General features: G+C 32.8%; 2 protein-coding genes across 2 annotated transcripts; one reads left to right on the top strand and one right to left on the bottom strand.

Moving 5' to 3' along the window:
* Positions 1-2,571: 2,571 nt before the first annotated feature.
* On the top strand, positions 2,572-5,873 carry LOC110626945 (probable 26S proteasome non-ATPase regulatory subunit 3). Its single transcript, XM_021773142.2, has 9 exons — positions 2,572-2,730; positions 2,810-2,899; positions 3,001-3,191; positions 3,452-3,589; positions 3,688-3,824; positions 3,947-4,001; positions 4,078-4,188; positions 4,714-4,953; positions 5,229-5,873. Exons 2-9 carry the CDS (start codon positions 2,821-2,823, stop codon positions 5,739-5,741), a joined length of 1,464 nt encoding a protein of 487 aa, XP_021628834.1. The 5' UTR covers positions 2,572-2,730; positions 2,810-2,820; the 3' UTR covers positions 5,742-5,873.
* A 7,548-nt stretch (positions 5,874-13,421) lies between these two features.
* On the bottom strand, positions 13,422-14,258 carry LOC110626005. The gene has a single exon (XM_021771729.2). The coding sequence runs from the start codon at positions 14,116-14,118 to the stop codon at positions 13,672-13,674; it is 447 nt and encodes a 148-aa protein (XP_021627421.1). The 5' UTR covers positions 14,119-14,258; the 3' UTR covers positions 13,422-13,671.
* Between the last annotated feature and the right edge of the window lie 4,379 nt (positions 14,259-18,637).

Here is an 18,637-nt window from a genome sequence, read left to right as displayed (position 1 = left end):
TGGGAGGGAGTTGCAATTCAAAGAAATGTAAAGAGGAGATGTGCTATTAAATTAGCATTTGCTCTATTTGAAGAAAAATCAAATGAAAAATTTAATTATGTAAATATTTGGATATCACGTATTGAATTAGACCCTAATAGGTATTTAAAATACAAAATTAGATATTAAAATGAAAAAGATACAATACTTTTATCAGCTTTTTGACTTTGGGTATTTGTTTACAAATGACATGATATTATAGTATTATTTAGATATAAAATTAAATCAAATTAAATCACAAATACGGAATTGAAAAACCTTCAAGTGAAATACTGATAAAATCACAAGTTACGATTTTATATTTTTTATTAAAATTAATTAAAATATATTAAATTTAAGCTGCTTATACGACTTATAAGATTATCTACGGTTTATTAAACAGTTGCATATTGTAAGGCTAACATAAATTGGTTGAGCTCCTGACTTAATGGTAATTCTATGATCATGCTCCATGTATAGTGGTAGATCGTTGGACTCTTAAAAAATGTCTTGATAACATCTTAACAACTCAGCAAGTTGAAGCTAATCCTTTACATTCTGTACCATAGTAATATGAGCATCAATAATGAATGGGCCATAATCATAAGATTACCATTCTAGTTGCTTAAACATGAAGACATTGTTGGACTGCCCATGATCATATTGCGCTCAAAATATTGCTTAGCCCTAACTGGTGTGATGGAATATTTCATTTCTCTTGCCTATCTTCCATTCAAGATGTTGTAAGAAGCACCACTATCCACCAAGATGTGGATTCTCTTTTTACCACATAGCCCTTTAACAATCATTGTTTGATTACTATCAATACTATATATTACACCGAGAGAAATATAGCCCTATAAATGAGTTACGTTCACCTCACTAGCCGATTACTCAACCACTGCATCCAACTCCTGTTCATCAATGACTTCCTAAATTTGTAAGACATCAAGTTGTAAGACATCAAGTTGTCTCTTTTATATATATGCGTAGGTGAGTATTTTTCATTACACCAAAAGTATAAATTCTTAGCCCTCTTTTCATCCTCTTTACTAGTTAAGGAATTGGGAAATTTATTGGTTGGCTAGTAGTTTTAGGTTGGCTGAATCTAGAACTGAACTGAGTTGAGGGAGTTGTAGGTGGTTATGGTCAATGGTTTCTGTAATGTAAAAGGATAAGTGGAGTGGTTCCAAGAACTCTAAGTGGAAATTGTCGGCTTAAACTAAGAAGGTTTTTACTATTTCCAGACTGCTAGGGCAAGTTCTTGCAATTTGGATAAGGAGTAGGTATTTGTTAATTTTTTTTATTTAAACATCCTTACTAATATTTGTAATTCATTAGATAACTCATTGAGAAAGGAACTCAAGGAATGTTCCTCCCTAATATTAGCTCTAAGATACAAACTATCAAAGGCATTTATGTATTCTTGAAGAGAATTTGTTTGCCTCAAATTTCTCAGTTCTGCAACAGGGTTAGCATACCCCTGATCTGCAAACTTGGTGCTCAATTTCTCCACATAATCTTCCTAATCATCATACCTTTCCACTAGTGACCTTGATATGACTTTAATCCCATTCTAGGGCTTGCCCTTCAAGATGAAGAGCTGCCACCTTAACTCTATCCTTAATTTCAATCTTTCCTACTTCAAAGAAATACCCAGCCCTCAAACCATCTCTCTAATCCATCTCCCTCAAATCTAAGAAACTCAATTTTAGTAGAACTATTCCCAGGAAAATTCTTAGTAAAAATAGTAGTGAAACTTTCACTAACCAGGAATTGCATGCTCCATCCTACTTTAGTTGTTTGGTTGATTTACAGATTCTAGAGATGCCTTATTCATACTTGCTATCATGCACCTTAATTCTTCTATCATGCTCATCATTCTCATGATCTTTGACTCCTGTCTAGCCACAATTTCTTACAGCCAAGCTTCTTGATGTTGCTCTATTTTGACTACATGGTGGCTATCTCCTTATGACATTCTTATGATCGAGTTTCCATTCCTACGGCTGAAGAGTAACTGCTCTAATACAATGCTGCAACTAAAACAAGAATCTCACAAGAATGAGCTCTCAGCTCCATTTCTTATCCATAATTCTCAAGATATATTCTAAATTAAAATAGATCTTAGTTATACATATTTAAAATTTGAATACAAGGTTTCTGCCTATTTGCAACTAAATTCTTCATGTGGATCTTCACTGTAACAATCTGCTGAGCTGGCATAATAAATTTGGAACAACCGTTGCTTGGTTTGAAGAAAATGGTTTCGATGCTCTCAAAACGCTCTATTTTATTAAGCTTAGTTCGTCAATGAAATACGCTTAAAAATCAACTTTAAATTTAATTTATGATTAAAAATAATTATATTGAATTGAACTTCTATGAAGGGTTGGGTCTGATTGTATTTCTATTGGACTTCAGCCTTTTTAATGAAAGAACTCTATATTTGATTTTTAAAAAAAAATGATACTCGACTGCCTAATTCGAGCGACTCCCTTGTTCTGTCAAATGAGTTTGAAACGCGCCGTTTAACGACCCAGATAACGCACATTAAAGCGATACCGTTTCAGCATATTTTCTTCTTGTCTTTCTCTTCCCTGTTTCTTTTCTCTCGGTAGCTTCTTGCAGGGAAAGAAAAGTAGATTTCCACTGCATAAACCCTCATTTTTCTCGGCGGTCAGATCAACTCATTTTTTCTCTTCATTCGAGGTAAATTTCACTCTCCTTTTCACTCTATCAATCTTCTTTTCGTTCGTTGATCCCAATCATTAATTCATTGTTGCGTCAGTAACCTACAAGATGACCGAAGACGTCGAGATGAAAGAGCTCCCAGCTCCCTCCAATTCCACCACCACCACTTCCCCTTCCACTCTTAATCGTAAGCCTATTACTGGGTTTTCTTTAATTTTTTTCGATTTCTTGCTTGATTTCTAAGATTGGGTATTTGGGTTTTTTTTTTTTTTTTTTTCTGTTTTCTAGATTTGAAGGAGATTGCTTCACTGATTGAGACCGGTGCCTATGCCCGGGAAGTGCGGCGGATAGTACGGGCTGTGCGCTTGACAATGGCCTTAAGGCGAAAGCTCAAGGCTCAGGTGCTCTCTGCCTTCCTGAATTTCGCTCTTACTCCGGGATCCGAGCCTCATAATCGGCTAGTCTCCTATCTTCCCAAGGTAATATTGTAGAAAGCGCGTTTGAGTTTTGGGCTCTCTTAATAGTCATTCGTGCTCTTTCAGATTGTTGAATCTATTTTATGCTTTGGATATTTGTCTATGTTGTTTTTGCACGAATTTGACTGTTAATGGATATGTATATTTGCTTGGTGCCAAAATCTAAGTAGCGGTTTTCTAGGCAATTCCTTTCCCTCACTTTGAAGATGGTGATTTCTTAGTTCAGAATAATTGCTTATTCAACTGTTCAACTATGGTGATAGGAGGATGTGCATGAAATGGAGTGTGATACTGCATCATCTGTCTCTCAAACTCCTATGAAACACCCCTTACCAGAGCTAGAGATATACTGCTACTTGCTGGTGTTAATATATCTGATTGATCAGAAGAAATACAATGAGGTAAATGTGCACACAATAACATCAAGACGCAGCTTTTTCTTTCCATGCTAGGGCGCTGAAAAACCCTAATTGAACAAGTCAACTACTTTTTCTTGTAGGCTAAAGCTTGTTCATCAGCAAGCGTTGCCCGTCTGAAGAACGTGAATAGGAGGACTGTTGATGTTCTGGCATCCAGGCTCTACTTCTATTACTCTCTTAGCTATGAACTCACTGGTGATCTTGCTGAAATCAGAGGGTGAGTTATATATACCATCATTTTACAGTACTTTTATCTGCTAACATGGAGTACGTGTGTCGCAATTGTTATTATTTAATCATCATCTAACATTATTATTATTATTATTATTTTTCGAGCAGTAACCTTCTTGCTCTTCACCGCATTGCAACATTGCGCCATGATGAGCTTGGCCAGGTAAAGTTTTTCTTTTATAGGAGCCACACTGTGTCCATCTTGCCCGGTCTTATACTTGGATAATGTCGGGATGCAGGAAACACTTCTCAACCTGCTACTTCGCAACTACCTACACTACAATTTATATGATCAAGCAGAGAAGCTGAGGTCAAAGGCCCCCCGATTTGAAGCTCACTCAAACCAGCAGGTATTCTCTGGTTTCTCAGTTCATTAGTTGTCTTTCTAGTTCTGTGGGGTCATGCATGTGTTCAGCAGGCTCTTTACTTTCACTTCCCCAATTTCCATTCTTATGATACAAATGGTTCCATCATATCATTGTGTACTCTACTGGCTCTGAGAATAGCATTATTTGGGCACAATGACAAGAAGCCTGATGTTGAATAGTCTTGATGCTTCTTGAGCATGCTTGGGCTGTAAAATTGACGTCTCTCATCTGCTTCCATGTTCCAAGATGAAGCAGTTTTACCATTGTTTCTAGGATTCTAATGTAAATGTTGAGTGTTACCATATTATCCTGTAGATAAGCTAACATTTCTGTTTGGATTTGGATGCCAGTTGGGGAAATATTGAATTATATGGTATATAGTTGAAGTAAATTAACTTCATAATCAATTGATGCTACCACTAATTGATATCTTGTAAAAGAATTGAGAGTTGGCATCTTAAAGGATATTAATCATAACTTGCATGTTATAAACATTGATGAGTGCAGTTCTGTCGCTACCTCTTTTACCTGGGAAAGATCAGGACAATTCAGTTGGAGTACACTGATGCAAAGGAGTCCCTCCTTCAAGCTGCTCGGAAAGCTCCTGTTGCAGCCCTTGGTTTTCGAGTTCAATGCAATAAATGGGCAATTATTGTCAGATTACTCCTAGGAGAAATCCCTGAGAGGACTGTTTTTATGCAGAAGGGAATGGAGAATGCTTTAAAGCCATACTTTGAGTTGACAAATGTGAGTGTACACCTATCAAGTTGACTTGTTTTATTACTTTATCTATGGGGAGCTAGTCTTGGGAATTTGTGGTTCAAGTTTTATGAGTGGGCTGGGCTGCTGGATGGTTGAGAACCTGTATCTTAATTTGTTATGGTAATTGCTATGCTATATGGAATCGTGTTAAACAAGTATTGCTGTTGTTTGTCTTTGTGATCTGTCTTGAATAATAGCATTTTAACTTGCTTTTGGGTGCCAAATAAACCTGGGAATCCTGAGATTTTACTGTTTTGCAGGCTGTTCGGATAGGGGATTTGGAGCTCTTTAAATCTGTTGCTGAGAAGTTCTCAACCATTTTCAGTTCAGACAGGACTCATAATTTAATTGTTAGGCTGCGGCACAATGTCATAAGGACTGGACTTCGCAACATTAGTATTTCTTATTCTCGAATTTCACTTGCTGATGTGGCCAAGAAGCTAAGGTTGGACAGTGCAAACCCTGTTGCTGATGCTGAGAGTATTGTAGCTAAGGCAATACGAGATGGTGCAATTGATGCAACTCTTGATCATGCTAACGGGTGGATGGTTTCAAAGGAAACAGGAGATATCTACTCTACAAACGAGCCTCAAATAGCATTCAACTCAAGGATTGCTTTCTGCCTAAACATGCATAATGAGGCAGTTCGTGCACTTAGATTTCCGCCAAATTCCCACAAAGAGAAAGAAAGCGCTGAAAAGAGAAGGGAGAGACAACAGCAAGAACAGGAGCTAGCAAAGCATATAGCCGAGGAGGATGATGATGAGTTCTAATTTGGCTTCTGCAAAAGGTTAACTGTTTTCACCATTGAATGCTTTCTTTTCTGGCTGTGTAAGTCTCTCTGAAAACATCCCCACAACAATTTTCTGACTATCTGCTTTTCAAAATTTTTTTTTAATTGTTCTCATCTAGGATTCTATCCCATATCCAAGCAAATCTCTGTTCAACTATTTTGAATAGTATTGGTCATTTTTTTTATTTTGCTGCAAAATGAATTCAGTTTGTCAAGTTTCAAAATACTTGGGAGCACTTTCATTCCAAAACTGGGATACTGGATAATATGTTGAAAAATTACTATATTGTGTGTTTGATAACACAATTAAGCCCTTAAAACTAAATTTTTCAGCACTTCATAATTGACTCTGATAATGTTCATCTGCATCTGACATGAATGTATAAACTGACCTAGTAGATTTTGCACTTCACTAAAACATAACTATTTGGTTTTAAGGAGCTTTATTATTAAGTCCCATAATTTACTGGAATTAATTATTTAATCCTTCTATTTTTTTTAAAAATACATTAGTTAGTCCTTATTTTGCAAATTATAATTATTTAGTCTTTATTTTTTTAAACATTTAACTATTTCTGTTTATTTATGTCGTTAAAATTCTGTAAAGTGAGTAAAAAGTGCCACATCTTAAATTAGTCCTACAATTTTAGAACACAAATATTCGGTCTCTGTACAATAAAAAATACAATGGCAATAAGTTCAAATAAGTCCCTAATCTTTTAGTTGGGTCAAATAAATCCAATTTTAGTTTTTAGTTAATATTAACCCTACATTCAGTAAAAATGGCTAAATGGATCCTAACATTATTAGAAAATAGGGGATTGAGATGCACACCTCATGGTAAGTGCATGAATATGATAAAAATTAATATAATGATAATATAAATATGTGAAAAAAATAATGAAAACAGAGCTGATGAGATTCACTTAGGAGAATGAGGAGCCTAATGGATATTTTGCATTGTTTTTTCTGGATGGTTGATTTTTGCTTTAGTCGGAAGGGATTTGATATCTGAAGGTGAAGTTAAATTGCTGCATGGATGTTGATGATACTATGTTACGACAATGACTTAATTATGATTGATTACATAATATTAAGTTTTTATTTGCAATAAAATGATAAATGATTACAAATATTTATATTTTTCTCTAAGAGAATTTCTACCGCATAAAACTTGTGAGTTAAACCATAAAAAGGATCTAACTCCTATTGGATTGCTATGGACAATAATTTGAAGTAAGTGGATGATGAATAAGCCCACTAAGAATATTGAGTATAACCATGCACAACAATAAGAGGATGCTGTGTATTACCTACGATACAAAACTGATAAAACCTTCCAACTTCTCCATTGCAACAATAAGAACTTTGTTTATTGACTGATCAACAAAATACTTGCTAGTTTAAGGATCATTTCTAATTTGATTTCATGTTTAACAAATTGAAAAAATAAAATAATTTTTTTAATTTTTTTAAAAATAACAAATCAAATAGATTTAAATTATCAAATCTAATCTTTTCAGTAGTAATCAAAATGAAAGTTAATTCTCTCTCAATTAAAAAGTAGCTTATTCGTCATGAGCTATCGTTCGAATATTATAGTAATATAATAGTCTATTTTTTACTATTATAACGAATTTATATAGTCATTTTTTATTTAGCTTAAATAAGTTTTTTGTATGATTTTTTAAAATTTACTAGGGCTCTAATTTTTTTGTTCATATTTATCTCATGTTTTATTGAAAATTATTTTTTATATATGATTTGGAATTTTCCACTTCCATATATTTAGAAAGAAAGAATGGAACTAAAACACATGTATGTCTTAACTGCAAATGAGATATCTTGTCTTCCCCAACTCCAAAGTCTTACCCAAACAAGCCTCTTAAGTGTTTTATTTATAGTAATGATTTATATATCTAATATGAACCAAAAAATAAAAGTTGATTTGTTTTCTGATGATTGTCGGGCTTCCAGCCTCTGGGACAAGGCCATGTCTTACGGGAAGGCTCAGACCCAAAGCCCATTAGGCATTTTTCATAAACAAACCAGCCCACGCAGAGCGCTCTAATCCGGAGGTATGAAACAGGTCGGACCAGACACGCGTGCAAGCCATCCTTTGAGAACTCAGCCCGGTGACGTGACAGAAGGTAGGCAAGGTAGGCCAAGTCACTTCGCAGTCCTGCCCGCATGAGCGTCGGGAGGAATTAAATGGCTGTCTGGCGTGAAGAGGGGCTTTGATGCATCCGTACATATGGGTCCGAGTGACAGAGACATGTAGTACTACTGTAGTAGAGAGTTCGTTAGACGTTATTAGCAAACAAAAGGATTGTACGGATCCGAGTGACAGAGACAGATAGTACTGTAGTAGAGAGTTCGTTAGACGTCATTAGCAAACAAAAGGAAAATAGATAAAAGGCGAAAAACATCTTCCTCTCCAACTGAGCTTACACTCATATTGTAAATCTTATTTTCTAGATTTCAGAACATCATTTCTTATGATATTTAGTTGTGAAATGAGTTACTATAAGAAGTTGCACATAGAGTTTCTAAAAGAATTTACTTATATGATCTTGCTACATGAGCGGGAGAAGGGACAAGAGAAATGCTTGTTCTTTGATTCAACTTTCATGATTTCAACAAGAAGATTGAAGCAGAGATACTTAGCGAGGTGATGCAAACTTGCTATATTATTATTATTATTATTATTTTATTCTTCTTATCGTGGCATGCAATACAACTAAATTTTGACTTTTATTAAATGAAAATAAATAGAATAAATTATATTTTAATTTCTAAATTTTAATATAATTAATGGATCAGTTTTTATATTTTTTAAATCCAACACTTAAATTTTTATATAATCACTCCGTTCAAATTGTAGGATTTTTTATCCATAATATTGCGAGTCAACTGGTTCAAAAAAGAATAAATATTGCAAATACTTAAAATATTCTCATGAATGAATCCTTTTTAATATAGTGAGAATTTTATATTGTATAAATTATAGTTTGGTTCTTAAGTTTTAGTGTAATTGATAGATCAGTCCTTGTATTTTTAAAATTAAATCATTAAATCCCTCTATATTTAATTAGTCTAAAATTATATTTCTTCCATTCATTATAGACGGTTCAAAACTAATGGATGATCAAATTTTTTTTGAGAGTACAATTTATTCTTCAAATACTCTTTATAAAAGTTTACAACCTACTTAAAGATTACTTGATACCATTTAAAAATAGCTGAAACTTTAAGTATTTTATAAAAGTTTTGAAGTTATAAATATTGAAATATTTTAATGAATAAAAATTAAAAAATAAAAAATATTAAAAATTAGTTAAATGAGATATTATAAATAAAAATTAGTGAAAATATAAGTATTCTTTCAAATAAAAAATAAAGAATTAAAATATATAAATTATAATAGATAAGGATATACCAATCATAAAAGGATTTAAGTACACAATTTAAAAAATACAGAGATCGATTCATTAATTATGGAAGAATTTAAAAACTCAATTATAATTTATTTAAATGGATAATAAAAATATTTTCATACTTTTAATAAAAAAATAAATGCAATGGAATTTAATTTGAACGGATTGATTATAAAAAAATTTAAATATTTGATTTTAAAAATATAAAAATTTATCTATTAATTATACTAAAATTTAGAGATTAAAATATAATTTATTTAAATAAATAAATTGTTCTTAAATGTGGATATAAAAATTCTCAGGTTAACAAAGTAAAAATATAAAGATTAAAGCATTGAATTTCAAAAACCAGAATATACATAAAAAATAACGTATGCATTTTATATCTATTTTGACCCATAAAGAAATGGATTTTGATCGTTTACTATTACTTAGAATATAGTATTATTTTCTTTATTTCATAATTTTTTTATTGTATTAAAATTTTTATATTTTTTTAATATTATAGCAGATATATAAATTCTCTATTATAACATAATTTTATTTTATTTTTAAAATAATCTCTTATTATTGTTATTTTTCTAAATGAGTATTTAAAATATTTTTTAATAATTAATAAAATTTAATATTTTAAAAATTAATAAAAAATTTATTTTTTTAATATGTGTAAAAAAATAAAATAGATAAAAATTATAAATAAGGGAATAATATTAAATATTAATAAATAAATCACATAAATAAAAAAAAATGGAGAACTAAACTAGAATATAAATCACTGATGGTGTTTGGTTTGGCATATGAAAATTAGTTTTACAAATACTTAAAGTTTTTAGTAATTATATATTTAATAAAAAAAATTTTATGAGTGTCTGAAAAATAAATAACATGTTTAATAAAAAAAATAATTTATAAGTGAATAAGGCATGTTTTGGAGTTCTAAAATTAAGTGAGGGTAATGGAATAAATATCAAAATGAAAATTTGGTTTTAACTTATTTTTAGATTTTATAAATTAAAATAAATTAAATTATTTGTAAAATTTTATTTGTGTTTATCATTTTATTGGAAAGTATAAATGAAGAGTATTTCTCACGTTTTGTTGCATTCACAAACATTCAAATTAGCTTCTGTGGTCTTTATTTATCGCCGTTGAGCTTGTAAATTTGTTTCAATCGGCAAACAAACGTAGAAAAAATTTCAATAAAAAAAGAGAGTAAAATAATTTAATTATTTATAAATTTCACTTTATTTAAATCTCATCAACAAAAAAATTGATTAAAGTATTTGAAGGATGGCTTTGCATTGCTTCAAATTACGATTAAAAGGCAAATTCCTATTTGGACTAGGTGTATAAATCTCATCAATTTAAAATTTATAAAAGTATGTAGGTGATTTCCAGTCAACTTATAAAGTAATTTTGGATATATAGACCTAAATACAAATAAAAATTTCTCCACATTCAATAATTTTATGTAGGGTGCCATGGTGCTTAATTCTCCTTGTCAAATGTCCAATGCCACAGCACTTTGTCTCCTCTAATTCTGGAATTAAAAGTTTTATAAAAATTTATTAATGGATTTTTTTAATAATTTTCTTATTTGACATTAAAATTCAAATATTTTAATTATATATATGTATATTAATTATATTTAGTTGAATTTGAGCCTTAGCTCTTATATACATTCTTATTTGAATTTTTTTTAAAAATATATAACCAGAAAAATAATCCTCCTATCCCATAATTTTTATTCATTTTATTTTTTCACACATATTAAAACATATAATTTTTTATTAATTTACGAGTTATATCCACTTAAATATTGAATCTTATTATTCAACTAAGAGATATTTAATAAAAATTTTAAAAATAAAATAAAATAAAATAAAATTATAATAATTAAAATTTATACATTATTACAGTTTAAAAAAACTAAAATAATTTTAATACGGACATCATAATGGAACGACAGGAGATTCGCTCTCTTCTAAGCCAATCTAGTCCTTTATAGTACAAAATTACTGTCAGAGAATAGGATTTAATAGATCCTATTACACTTTTAATAGCGAGATTTTTTATCTATGAGTCGGCCGCATCTTTTGGTATAAAAGTAAAATATACACAGAGTTTAAAATACGTATTTTTACACACACATTTTTATACAATCATTCTAAATTTAAATTATTTTTTTTTCATATTCGCCTTTGTACGCATTTTTACACACTCATTTTAAATTCAAACTATTTTCTTACATTTAAGCTCTCTTACAAATTGACCCATCATTCTTCAATTTCTTAAAAATTGACCAATCATTCTTCAATTCATTTTCGGCCGCATCATTTCTCATCCAAACATTGCCTTATGTCCTACTACAAATACAAAGCCTTTGTCCGGTGATGTAATAAAATAAACCCTACTTTCTGATTTTGATTTGATTTCTCTTAGGATCTCAAATTTGTATTTCAAATAAATCCATTTGCTGTAATACTAATAATAATAACTAATAATATGAAAACGAGCAAAAAAGAGATAAAACCCAAGCAAAGTAAAAGAATTTCCAAAATAAAGCTCCCATTAGCATCCATGCGTATTGATTTAAAAATTCAAAGAAAAGGAAGGAATAAAAAATCTCAATTTAAGCTTTATCGCTTCGTTTTCGGATTATTCATTTTGCAAATAGAAAATACAAATAAATTTATATAAAATCATGTAGAATTTTATTGAATTTAAAAATGAAAATTTGTAAGTTAAAAATAAATAAAATCATTCTAAAAAAATTATTTTATTCTAAATAAAAAAATTCATAAAAAAATTAACTGAATTGAATTGTGAACTTTTTTATTCCAATGAAACAAGGCAAGTTGGCAACCGTCCCGTAATTAGTATGGCAGCCAGTTTCAATAACTCGAATACTCACTTGAGTTTATGATTGAGAACATATTAAAAAAAAAAAAATCATCTCTACGGTTTCTTGTGCAGAAAAGAAGAAGATTATCTCTTGTGTTTGTAATGGTCCATGAGATATGTATAACAATAAAGGAAAATCAGTGGAAATTATTCTGAATAAGAACATAAATAAAAATACATGTATAAAACTGTAAACGAGAAGCTGGTTTATGCACATCTCATCAACAGAAGCTTGCCACTCTACCTCAGAGTTTACTGCACTTATTATGATCAAACATTCGAGAATCTCTTTGAAGGAGCTACATGAGACTATTTAAATGTGCTTGTGATGTTTTTTTTTCTAAAAAAGAAAACAACATTCAATGAGGAATTGAAACATCTAGCAAACTAGGTAGAATTCATAAGTTCATGGAACATCTTTCCTTGAGTCCTTGCTCAAGTCAAAATATAAAAATTGGCTAATCGTTGATGATAGTGCAATTCAAAAGACTGCTTCATGCATATCAAGAGCAAATGATCATTAATTCTCAGTGACATTAAAATGGGTCTTATTCCTACAATGACATATAGAACAATTCAAACAAGACTCCTAACTGTAATACCTGTTCAAAGTCACAGGAGATTCTCCTCATTATCCCATAGGAAATAGTGACAATCGCTTCAATGATTCTACCATTTGGCTCAAAAAGCAACCAACTATTTAATTTAACTTCAGCAAAACAATAGAAGTGATAATCTTTTCATACCATATGCAATAATCATGTACTTTAAAATCATCAGTTGAAGTGCAACACAATAATCTGCAAAATAGCATTTCAAAAGTAATGAAAACAAACTTCCAGCTTCATAGACCATGAGAAATCCAACCCAGTCAGTGATGAGTGTGATCCGCATTTGAATTGTGAAATGGCAGTTCTAAGATTCCGTAATCTAACTTTGACAACTCAAAAAACAGAGCAAAATAAAATTTTCAAGTATTCAAGGTCACTTACCTTTTTCTTTTCTTAGTCTTGAATTAGCATTCGATAATCATAGAATTTGATTTAGGTTCCACCAGACCTTAATGTATAACCTTAGTTCCACGAAATCCACAAATTTATCTTTCTTGTTCTTGCAAGTTCTACAACTAAAATGGAAAATTAACAGCAAAACCTAGTCAAAATCTCCATGCTTCCAATCCAATTCCACCCCAGTAAATCATTAAGGATGTCAATACCTCCCAGTGCTCATATGATTGAAATATCCACAAACTTCAACAATCAAACACCAAAAAGACCTATATAAAAATTAAACCACAATTCTCTTTATCATCACAGAAATAGAAAAAAAGACAATTTTATAATAGTTATTGCCGTCATTTGAGATCATAAACTAATATCCACCAAGACCCACATCACATTTTAACCATATGATGATGATCCCATTTCCTATCTACCTCTCTATGCGTCATTCAGCATTCATCGATACAAATGATGCCAAATAATAACCGACAAAATGAGGTACCTAAACAAGAGAATTCTTATTTTAAAAATCCCAATAACATAAAACAAACTAAAAAGATATCAAAGATCATACATTGTTCTTGATAATCTTTCTCCTAGCCAAGAACCTAGCCACCGGAGGCGTAAGAGCGATGGTGATCGGAACCCGTATTGGGAATAGCGCCTTGTTACACAGCACAGCCAAAGCAAGGGCTCCACCAGTTGATGCAGCAAGCTCAGCCGTCCGATTTCTCTTGGTAACCTCCTGTAGAATCTTCGAATTGTCCCTTTGTTCAATCACAAACCCATCATCTGATTTAACTTGTTCTTGTTGTTGGGTTGGTGGGTTAGAGACTGTGGAGTCGTCGGTTGATAGTCCGGGAAGATGCCACTTGTCGAAGAAGGATTCGACATCGACGTTGTTCTTGATGGCAATATAGAGGCCAGTGATTGAGGCTGCAGAGACGGAGAGGTGGACACCTAAAGCTACTTTTCCGTACTTCTTTAGGAGTTCTCTGAATCGGCCTCCTGCCATTTGATGGGTTGCTTCAGCTCAGATAGCGAGGGTTTCGGTTTAGGGTTTTTTGAGGGGTTTAATGGAATTTTTTGGTCAAGCAAAACGTCTTCGCACTAGCCAAACAGCCGAGTATAACTCCAATGGGTTTGGTACCAGCTTAAAAAGTAGAGATTAAATATTCATAATACTCGCTCGCACAGTCCCTTTTTCTTTTTTCGCTATAACTTTCGCACAAATTAAAAATATAATAAATTTTTTATTAATTAATTATACTTATTTTTTAAAAAAAAGTAAAAGTAAGAGTATATATTAACCGGAGTCAAGCCGTAAATAGTCCAAAATACAAATAGGTGGATGATAAATCTGTTAGGGAAGGAGAAGCTTAAGCTAGTCCATGAACTATCTCTTTAGTAGATCGATAAACAAACACGATTACACATCATTCGTTTTGCTTAAAGGAGACTTACAATAAGAGATAATTGAACTAAATGAAGAGTAATCCAAATAATTGGGATCATTAATAGTTTGAACACAATGTTGAATATCTGACTTTTCAATTACTTTTGACCACCCTTTCTATTTAATCCAGCTAAGAGTTTTGCAAATTGCTAACGCTTCAGCAATCTTGACACTAATATTATCAATAATTAATACATGCTTTGCACAAATAAATAATTCAATACTATTTCTACAAATCAACCCCAAGCCAATATTTATAGAATTAAACTTTGTTGCATCCACGTTAAGCTTGAACATCCCTATAGTTAGTTTCATTCAAATAGTTGATTGCTATTGTGTTGGTTGGGACGAAGAGTTAGCCTTTGCCTGGGACGAAGAGTTAGCCTTTGCCTGGAGCCATTCATCAAGAGATTGACGAGCAAAGGCCACTGTCTGAATAGGTATTCTCCAAGTATTATGTCATATCAACTGATTGCATTGATTCCAGATAGCCCACAACATCATGACAATAAAGCCTGCAATATCTTTAGACACAGAATTGATCAAATTAGCTAACCAAAGCTTAAGGGTGTGCACATTAGGATAAAAACAACCAATCTACACCAAATTCCAACAAGCATGGGCAAATGGACAATTAACAAACACATGCATTGGAGACTCATTATTGTTGTGACAAAAAACACAACTATTAATAAGAGGAACATGTCATTGCTGGAGATGATCCATGCAAGGAATAGCCTCATTGCAAGCTCTCCAAATAAAATGAGTTGCCTTCACTGGAATCTTTAGTATCCATAACTTCTTCCAAAACACAGGTTGGTGTTGTTGTCCTAGCATAGCTGAAAATTGCTGCAAATCTGCATCCTCTTGAGATAAAACACGATAAGCACTCTTGACAGTGAATTTGCCTTTGCTATCCCAACTCCATACTCAACTATCCCGATGAACTTCATAACTCAAAGGAATGGACAGTACTGCAATAGCCCCTGTAAATAGAGAACGCACTAATCCAACATCCCAATAGTGGCCTTCAATTAAATCTACTACTCGAGAGACTTGCATGGGTAATACTATATCAAACCTTATACAAAAAATTAGGCAAGTTAGGAACCCAAGAATCAGTCAAAATGGAGATTGTAGTGCCACTACCTACCCATTTAATTGCCTCTGCATGGATTAAATCTCTACATTCCCATAAGCTTCGTCAAGTGTAACTCAGATTATTTCCTAACCGAGCGTTAAGAAATGAACAAGAGGGGAAATACTTAGCTTTCAAGAGTTGAGCAACCAAAATGTTAGGAGAAGTAAATATGTTCCAGGTGTGCCTTCCAAACATTACCAAGTTGAATTCCTGTAACCTTTTGAAACCGAGACTCCCAAAAGCTTTCGGTTGACTTAACCGCTGCTAACTCATCCAATGGATACCATTAGCATGATCAATGCCGTTCGCCCGCCAAAAATGATTCATAATCTGTTGCAATTATAAACAAAGAGTTTTTTGAAGCAAAAAAAGGTTCATCACATAGTTAAGCAAAGTTTGCAAGACCGTCTTCAATATAATATCCTTTTCAGCTTTAGACAAGCAGCACCACTTTCAAGAGTTCAACTTTTTCCACATCCTATCTTTGATGAATTGGAAAACCTATTTTTTATTCAAACCAATTTAAGTAGGTAGACCCAGATAATGTCCCAAGTCAGGTTGCCCACCAATAGATAAAGTATCACATAATATATGTATAGCTTCATCGCTTCATCACATAATATATATCTTTAACCACCGTTGCCTCTCCTCGATTAGTCTTAAATAATAGGAGGCTGTCATCTACAAAAAATAAGTAGGAGATACAAGGAGTATGCCGAACAATTGGACAGCCATGTAACAAGCCCACATCCACCCTATTTAAAATCATACGCGAAAGGCATTCGGCACACAAAATGAAAATATATGAGAAAATAGGATCACCTTGGCGCAATCCTTTAGATGGAATAATTGGCCCCAAAAAATTGCCATCAAACAAAATCGAGTACTGAATTATAGTAATACAACTCATAACCAAATTAATCCATCGAGAATGAAACCCAAATTTCAAAAGAACCTCCGAGATATATCTCCATTCCAAGTAGTCATACGCTTTACTTATATCCATTTTAAGGGCAGTATAGGCATCAACTCCTCTCCGATGATTAAAAAAAATGCATTAATTCATAGGCAATAATAGAGTTGTCATGAATACTACGCCCATGAATAAAAGCATTCTGAAAAGGAGACACAATTATAGGCAAAATCTTACGCAAGTGGTTAGAAATCATCTTACTCATGATCTTGTAGATCACATTGCATAAGGCAATAGGCTACAAATCAGTCATAAACTCAGGAGAGGACCTCTTAGGATTTAATACCAACACTGCGTCATTCATTTTCGTTGGAAACAAGCCTGCAACCAAATACCCGATACATGCCCGGCTCACATCTTCTCCAACAATATCCCAGTGACTTTGAAAGAACCCTAGATTAAACCTGTCAATGCCTGTAGATTTATCAGGCTTCATGCTAAATACAACTGCCCGAACCTCTTCAACACTATATGGAGCCATAAGATCTTGGTTCATATCCAAAGTCACATGTAATACCCGGCTAGAGTCCGGCATCGAAATTCGACTTTCCGGTGGAATCTCGGATGTCGGAATCCACTAGAAGGGTAAGATTTATGTTTTTGTAAAGGATTTGAACCCGTCTAGAGCAAGCTCTAGTAAGGGGTTTTATAGTACAGAGCTAGTGCATGCACAGGTTGAGCCTTGATTCAGAGCGTCAGTTTTATGTTTTTACAAAAAATGTATGATCATGTATGGGATTTTACAGGTGCACAGAGAGTATAGCAGGCTTGCTACGAGTCCCGGCGACCTTAAGTCGACCTGGATCCTAGCACCGGTAGCGGTCCGATTTTCGGGTCGTTATATCTCACAAGTTGGAATATGCTCTATAATTGCAGCAGCATCACCTTGCACAGGAGTGAATAAAGTGGAAAAATAATTAGAAATAAAAGATTCAATACCAGTGCTTTTATCCTTCCATGTCCCTGTGTGATCTTTCAGTCGAGTAAAATTGTTCTTTTTGAATCTATTAGTGGCCATAGCATGGAAAAATTGGGTATTAGAATCACTCTCTTTGAGCCAAAACACCTTAGATCTTTATTTCCAATGAACCTCCCTATCATGAAGAAGAGAAAAGAATTGATGTTTGGCTTGTTTAAACCGTTCCATATCAGACTAAACACGTGAACCACGATAATCCCTCATCAATTTCCTGCAATTCTCAATAGTTGTACAGTACAAATTACGAAGATCCAGCCCCCAAGTATAAAGAACATCCCCACAAAATCCAAGCTTTCTATCCACTAGTTCATCCGAAGCTGCTGCCAAGTATTACTAATGATATTGCGACAAGCAGGTTCATGCAGCCATGAATTCTTGAATTTAAATCGTTTAGCTTATGTCTTTAGCACATAAGTTCTAATCTTCAATAAGATAGGAAAATGGTCAGAGGAGGAATTCCCTAAAGAATAAGCAACAACAAAAGGGAATTGTCTTCTCCATGCATCATTAGAAACAATCCGGTCAAGCTTTTCCTTTATCCACGTGTCAGATTCTCTATCATACTCCCATGTATAAGGATAGCCTCCCATTGTAAAGTCAAAAAGACCAGAGTCTGCTAATACACTGCGAAAAGCATTCATCAACGAAATTGGTTGAGGACGACCTCCTTGTTTTTCATGACTGAAAAAAATAGCATTAAAATCTCCTAATACAACCCGAAGGTAATCATGAGAACAAGCTAGATTCCGAAGTAAATTCCAAGACTCGGAGTGTCTAGAATGATTAGGTTGCCTGTAGAAGCCTGTAATGCGCCAAGAACCAATATCAAAAATCGAAACCAAAACATCAATGCAACGAATGCTTTAGACTAGAGGAGTAACAGTGGCATTAGATTTCCATAAAAAGGCTAGTCCCCCACTATGACCCACACAATCAATGACAAGACATCCATCATAACCCAACAAAAGTTTTATTTCTTCAATTT

This window comes from Manihot esculenta, chromosome 11 (genome assembly GCF_001659605.2).
Source record: "Manihot esculenta cultivar AM560-2 chromosome 11, M.esculenta_v8, whole genome shotgun sequence".
Lineage (NCBI taxonomy): Eukaryota > Viridiplantae > Streptophyta > Magnoliopsida > Malpighiales > Euphorbiaceae > Manihot > Manihot esculenta.
This window is presented reverse-complemented; position numbering and strand designations above follow the sequence as displayed.